Raw genomic sequence first — 7,850 nt, 5'->3', positions numbered from 1 at the left:
ACTTTACTGAATTCTGTCACTGAGCTTGTGGGTGGTTCTTATAAATGTTATAATCTGCCTAAATCAGGGTTGGGCAAAGATACATAAAAATGTATTTTTAAAATAAAATACCAAATACCTTCATTTTAACAAATATCAAAATAAACTACTGTATTTTTGTATTTTAAAAATACAAAAATACTTTTGCAAGGAAGCATGAAATTTCTTTGGAAACCTTCCATCAATTGGCCTATTTTATCTATCCCTTCACCATTAAACTGACGCAGTTGATTAAGTAAACAATGTTTGACAGCAACAGCTTTTCTCTGCCTGAGTCATGCAATAAATCTGACATATGCAACCAGTTAACAGATCAAATATTCACATATCCATGTGATCTCCCAGATGAAGATTAGTTTTAAAGTAACCAACAGTTTAATGTTTAACAGTTTGTAAATGATTCATAATTGTATCCTTATTTAGTTACTTGGTGTATGGTAACGAAGGGCCTACTTTGCATCAGCAACACTGACTCAATGACAAACAAGTCATTCATAAGAAGACACTGATGGCACCTATATTCATAGCAACTAGTTTCTAACTAATCAATCATTTGATTGTTAATCATAAATATAATAATATATTATGTGTCAGGTAGTCATTCATGCAATGGTATGCAAAATCATGATCCCACTAAACAGCTACTTCAAGTAAGGTACAATTTTCAGCAATCAAATATTTATTTCTCAATCATTGGACACCTATTTGGAAGTTGAAAACAAACATTTTAGCATTACAACAATTATTAAATGATCGATATGTTTTTATTTTAAATGTAGCCAGAAATGTAATCAGAAAAGAGCAATAGAACTTGTCAAGGAGTATTAATCCAACTCCAACCACTGAATCTATTGAGAGCCATAGAAGTATAGAGGACACATATATACTTATAATAAGTGCAACTGCACCAAGCACATCACATTCTATTACTCATTCATCCATGCTTCCTTTTCCACTCCAGTGTTCAAATAATTCCTGCCCACTAAAAGCTGCATGGATATATTTGCTTACCCCGTCAGGCCTATCTATGTAAACGATTTAGAAAAAGTTCAGTCGATTCACTTGCCTAAATCAGGGTTGGGCAAAGATACATAAAAATGTATTTTTAAAATAAAATACCAAATACCTTCATTTTAACAAATATCAAAATAAACTACTGTATTTTTGTATTTTAAAAATACAAAAATACTTTTGCAAGGAAGCATGAAATTTCTTTGGAAACCTTCCATCAATTGGCCTATTTTATCTATCCCTTCACCATTAAACTGACGCAGTTGATTAAGTAAACAATGTTTGACAGCAACAGCTTTTCTCTGCCTGAGTCATGCAATAAATCTGACATATGCAACCAGTTAACAGATCAAATATTCACATATCCATGTGATCTCCCAGATGAAGATTAGTTTTAAAGTAACCAACAGTTTAATGTTTAACAGTTTGTAAATGATTCATAATTGTATCCTTATTTAGTTACTTGGTGTATGGTAACGAAGGGCCTACTTTGCATCAGCAACACTGACTCAATGACAAACAAGTCATTCATAAGAAGACACTGATGGCACCTATATTCATAGCAACTAGTTTCTAACTAATCAATCATTTGATTGTTAATCATAAATATAATAATATATTATGTGTCAGGTAGTCATTCATGCAATGGTATGCAAAATCATGATCCCACTAAACAGCTACTTCAAGTAAGGTACAATTTTCAGCAATCAAATATTTATTTCTCAATCATTGGACACCTATTTGGAAGTTGAAAACAAACATTTTAGCATTACAACAATTATTAAATGATCGATATGTTTTTATTTTAAATGTAGCCAGAAATGTAATCAGAAAAGAGCAATAGAACTTGTCAAGGAGTATTAATCCAACTCCAACCACTGAATCTATTGAGAGCCATAGAAGTATAGAGGACACATATATACTTATAATAAGTGCAACTGCACCAAGCACATCACATTCTATTACTCATTCATCCATGCTTCCTTTTCCACTCCAGTGTTCAAATAATTCCTGCCCACTAAAAGCTGCATGGATATATTTGCTTACCCCGTCAGGCCTATCTATGTAAACGATTTAGAAAAAGTTCAGTTGATTCACACTTTATATCATCGCCACGATATGTATTGTCATATCACCCAGCCCTTTTGACAAGCTAGTTGATAAAAAAACAACAACCGATTAACTCTTAAAACTGATCGGCTAACGCTATTTTTCCCCTTGTCAGTGCTCTTTTATTCTTTCATGTTAACTGAAGGTAAATCTGAATGATGCACTATTTTAAAGGGGTCACATGATGCGATTTCAAGTTTGTAATTCTGACTTTGCTATGACAATCTGGCGCTTCTTAATCAGCTACTGTTTTGTTATTAGTTTAAGTATTTGCTATTGACTGTTCAAAAAGTTTTGCGCATCGTGTGTGTGTGTGCGAGAGAGAGAGAGCGAGAGAAAGCGAGCGAGAGAGCGATAGAGAGAGAGAGCGAGAGAGAGAGCGATAGAGAGAGCGAGAGAGAGCGAGAGAGAGAGAGAGAGCACAAGAGAGACCTACAATAATGTACAGTATTTGAAAAATAATGTGTTTTTTGAACATTAAAGCATGTCATCATATTCTGTTACACCAAATACACAAAATAATGATATTTAAAAAAGCATCATATGACCCCATTAACTTTAATCAACATGTACAATTGACTGTGACATCCTCACCTGATCTTATTCCAGAAAAGTCACTCACCCAACGCTGAATGGAGCTGTACAGCTGCAGCTCAAGTGATGAATGTTGGGGTTGGGGGGAGGGGGTGTGTCTGAACTAAATCAGCACCCTGATAAAGAGGTTGACTGGCACAAAGTATTTTATGTATTTTGAAAATACAAAAATACTAATCTTAAATGTATTTAAATACAAATTACATTAGATTTTTGCCAAAGGCTTTAAAATACAAACTAGTGTTTTGTATTTCAAATACGAATTTTAAAATGCATGTATCTGAAATACTGCCCATCCCTGGCCTTACTCTCTCTTTACAGATAATACGCATATTTAGGAACAACATATTCATATAAAAACATTTCATCTTCTATACTGGCATACTGTGCATATGTTTTCAACGTATGGCTGACTGACTACTGTGGTCAGGTACAGTAAACAAGTACAATCAACTCCAAGGAAGCATGGGGGTGTCCCTTCTGTTGGGATATTTTTAAATAATTCTTTTTCAAAAATGTGTTTCAGTGTTTGCATTTGACAGTTTGTATTTGTGTAGCTATATTTTACAAAAGTGATCAAATTAAACCAACTGAAATTATGCTTTATTGAGTCACTCTAGGTATCAGCTAAATGGGACATTATTTAGTGCTTTTTGTTTTGTTTGTTTGTTTGTTTGTTTTTGCTTGTGCCAATTCTTACTGCCATCCCCATATTGGTGTGTAAAGACACAATCATAAAAATGACTCATGGCAGTACAATATAGTTCTGCCCCTTTCTCTAAAACAACCAGTCAAACATCAAAGTGCCACTGTTTGATCTTTGAACACAGTTGTGTATAAAAGGGGAAGCATTCTGAACACATACTACCAAGCAGACACTGTCCACCACATAACCAGTTTATTTTAAACTGTGAAATGAAAATATTTATATTTTATTGTCCAATTGTAATCTGACCTGAATATAATGATTTTTGGGGTTTTTGTTTTTTTTACTTCCATTAGCCAAATTTAATTTTAGGGGATTATATTAGCAAATCGTCTTTCTTGGAAAGTAAGTATTTCCTCTGAGCTTCATTCATTTAAATTAATAATTTTAAGTTCTTTTAAACATTCCAAAAATTCTCAAGACAGCTGTGTATATTTCTCTTTTAGATTAAATTGGCAAGTTCTGCAGAATGAAGTTCAGAGTATTGTTTATCGTTTCTCTCTCCATGTTTTCATGTAAGTTTGACTAATATCTTGATTGTTGAACACTTAATTTCATTATTAGATTTCCTAATCGTATTACTTTTATTTTTAGATGGGACATGTCAAATAAAGGGTGTCATTCACCAGCATCCTTTGGTAGTTGCTGAACTTGGAAGCAGTGTGATTTTACCCTGCTCTTATTCATTTGACATGATACACACTGTTTCATGGTATAAACAGACTGTTGGCAAAAAACCTCTTCTTATTGCATATTCATCTCATCTCTCAGTAAGTTTTATATATCAAAATGGCTTTGACAAGGTCGAACGGTATTCTTTTGAAGTTGGAACTGACTTTTTAAATATGAGCATCATAAACCTGAAGGAAAATGATTTTGCAAACTACTATTGTGCTGTGACCTTCTTCAACACAATTCAGTTTGGAGAAGGGATGATTTCGCTACACAAAGGTGAGACTTCTTTAAAACGAGCTGTTTTGTGAGAACTTTTACTGATGTCACTCCTGTATTAATAAACTAAAATTGTATTAGTAGAGAATGACATCATCTTGATGGATTTCTTTCAAAGGTAAAGATTCTGCCATTGGGTCCATAGTTCTCCAGCAGCCTGTATCTGACAGACTTCATCCAGGAGATTCAGTGACTCTGCAGTGTTCGGTCATCAGTCAGATCTGTGCAGGAGAATACAGCGTCTACTGGTTCAGACATTCATCAGGACATTCTCATCCAGGACTCATTTACACCCGTGATAACAGGAGTGATCAGTGTATGGAGAAATCAGAGAACGGCTCTTCTACCCAGAGCTGTGTCTTCAATCTCTCTCAGACTGAACTCAGACCATCTGATGCTGGGATTTATTACTGTGCTGTTGCCACATGTGGGAAGATACACTTTGGAAATGGAACTAAGTTGATAGTTGAAGGTACATAACATGTTTATTTTGATACAGAACATACCACACTATCTTCAGTTGAAAATGTGACTTATTTCTTTGTATTTATGGTGGTACATGAAAACTGTTACTATTTCAGCATCTTCGACTTTAACTTTTTGGAATCCAGTTGTTTTAACCCTGTTCACAATAAGCATAATATCCATTATGGTGAACATATTTCTGGTGAGACTAATTCACAAGAATCACAAAAAAGGTAAATATATTAACATAGGCTTGTGGTAAAATTCTATAATGTACTAATATTAAACAGTAAATTGCTATTTTTGACATTTTTGAACTGATTTTGAAATTTAAATCAGTGTAATTAAAGTATATTTTATTATTATCCAAATAAGCTTCAAAACAACCCAGAAATCAAAGGAATCAGTTAATCTGTTTTTATTTCCCCTGTAAATAGAATAAGGAATTCAGATGTTTTATAATAGCACATTACATAAATGCTGACAACTCGCAGTGATGATACATTTAGACTTCAGGGAAATAAGTATATGTGGATCAATGTCAAAATCTAGCAACTAGATTAAAGCTTTTTTTCCTCAACATTTTGTCCTAAAACATTTCCAATGTACATGTGTGGTTTCTGTATAGGCTACAGTACATTTACACCAATTCATAAAATGTGTGGTTTTTCAGTGATGTAGTTTGCCCCAAACTTAAAACAAAAAAAAGTAGTGTATATTACTTAACTATACATTAATGACTATTATTATTTTTGTTTTTTTTTTTTTTTTTTTTGTATTTTTCCTCTGCAGACAGAAAGCGATGCCTTAAATTATGTAGCCCTGAGTTTTTCCAAAAGGCTTACAACCTCAAAAAGATCTTCAGGGAAAACCAGCCAAGAAGAAACTGTTTATTCACAGATCACAAATCAATAGTTCAGAGAATTACTAATGCAAATAAATTGTTGTTAGCATAGTTTTTGTAGTAGATGTTAATTTTACCAATCTGGACATAAAAATAGATAAAATAGAATAGAATAGATTACTACTTTATTGTCATTGAGCAACTGTACAACGAAATTTAGTGATTCTCCTCAGAGGTACATCTGACATTTATTTATTTATTTTTTTTATGTATGAATATGAACAGGATTAATACAAATAAAAATACTTTCCACAACTTTCTTTTTTTTCCCCACCACCTGTCCTTTTTGTCTCTGGCTGCTCGTGCACCTTCCTTCCAGTCCATCATTTGGAGGAAAAACTTTTGCGTTGATCGAGTGTTCACATTAAAGATGAGAGGAAACGCCTTCCAGTTGATTTCAATTGCTGCACTAGCTGATACATGAGTTCGTAAAACTGCCAACAGTTCCAAAACACACGCTTGCTTGATTGATTTTTTTTTTATTATTATATTTTTTTTATTTGTTTGTTTATTATTATCCAAATGAAAAATATTTATGCAAATAGCATTGATACAGCAGTATGAACTATCATGAACACGATGACACAATGGTCATTCAGTGCCATTTGAGTCCCCATGAGATGGTATATTTTGTGTAAAAATGGGCTAATATTTGTTTTTTAAATGCTCACTTTACACAGTTACTGCCCCTCTACCATAGAACACAATAAATATGAACCCAAAATTAATTCATTAAAAATAATTACTCTGATTTTAGTGCAAGTAGGCTAAACTGCCATGTCCCCAAGTAAGCTTGCATAACTTCAGCCATGTGTAATGAATTCAGTCCACTGAAGGCGAGCGTAGTGAGAACCCATGTGCAGTTTTATTTACAAGTGATCCAAACATCCAAACAATAAACGAAGACTTGACTAGACTTGACTTGAACAGACTTGACGAGGCATGAACAGACTTAACTCACCGACAGCAGATTATAACATCAATACACAACCAGGCACAATGACAACATGAGGGAAAGCACTGATGTTATGTGGATGCCCGCAGCTCGCACCGACATCAGAGGTGGGTCCATCACACTAGCAATCAGACCTTTCAGTCCAAGCCCAAGCTCCGCGTCCGACTCAGGCGTGGCGGCCATCTTGGCCGGGGACTCAGGCGTGGCGGCCATCTTGCAACAAAGCTCTTCAATGGCGGCCATGTTGAGAAGAATCTCTTGAGTGACCGGTATGATGTGAGCAGGCTCTGGCTTGGCAGACGTGACGTGAAGAGGACTTGGCGTAGCAGACATGACGTGAGCAGGCTCTGGCTTGGCTGACATGACGTGAACAGGCCCTGGGGTAGCAGACATGACGTTAGCAGACTCTGGCTTGGCAGACATGATGTGATCAGGCTTTGACTGGGTAGATATGACATGAGTAAACTTTGACTTAACTGGCATGATGTGAGCAGGTCCTAGAGTAGCGGGCATGACATGAGCAGGCTTTGGCGTAGCAGACATGACGTTAGCAGGCTGTGGCTTGGCAGACATGACGTTAGCAGGCTGTGGCTTGGCAGACATGACGTGAGCAGGTTCCGTAGACTCTGAAGTGACTTGAATAATCCCAGACATAATGTGCAAACATTTTGGTGTGGTGGATACTGGAGGATAGCAGGATTCCTCATCAACTATCCCCACAGTAAATGGAGAGCCAGCCAAACGGAGTGCAAAGTCAATGTATTGTTCCAGTGACCAGTGTGGGGTATTGCGTGGCATTAACTGTGAAATGTTTTTGTCCAAACCAAAACGGAAAATGTCTTTAAGGAAAGTATTGTTGAAGTCTACCAAATGACACAATTGACAAAAGTCCGCCACATAATCCTCAATGGGCCTGTTAACTTGGCGGAGGCGAACTAGGCGATCTGCTGGGTTCATATTGGTGGTCGTGTATTCTGTAACGAATTCAGTCCACTGAAGGCGAGCGTAGTGAAGAACCCAAGTGCAGTTTATTTACAGTGATCCAAACATCCAAACAAGATACACAGACTTGACTTAACGAGGCATGAACAGACTTGACGAGACATGAACAGACT

At 35.7% G+C, this 7,850-nt stretch overlaps 1 protein-coding gene across 1 annotated transcript; it reads left to right on the top strand.

Annotated features, from left to right (window-relative positions):
* The first annotated feature begins 3,929 nt into the window (after positions 1-3,929).
* LOC107674794 (uncharacterized) lies at positions 3,930-7,241 on the top strand. Its single transcript, XM_016468900.1, has 6 exons — positions 3,930-3,975; positions 4,055-4,189; positions 4,286-4,411; positions 4,530-4,883; positions 4,993-5,078; positions 7,230-7,241. Exons 1-6 carry the CDS (start codon positions 3,930-3,932, stop codon positions 7,239-7,241), a joined length of 759 nt encoding a protein of 252 aa, XP_016324386.1.
* Positions 7,242-7,850: the final 609 nt, after the last annotated feature.

Source organism: Sinocyclocheilus anshuiensis, unplaced genomic scaffold, assembly GCF_001515605.1.
Source record: "Sinocyclocheilus anshuiensis isolate Anshui unplaced genomic scaffold, SAMN03320099.WGS_v1.1 scaffold1246, whole genome shotgun sequence".
NCBI classification, from domain to species: domain Eukaryota; kingdom Metazoa; phylum Chordata; class Actinopteri; order Cypriniformes; family Cyprinidae; genus Sinocyclocheilus; species Sinocyclocheilus anshuiensis.
The sequence above is the reverse complement of the archived record's forward strand: the minus strand, read 5'-3'. Positions and strand labels throughout refer to the sequence as shown.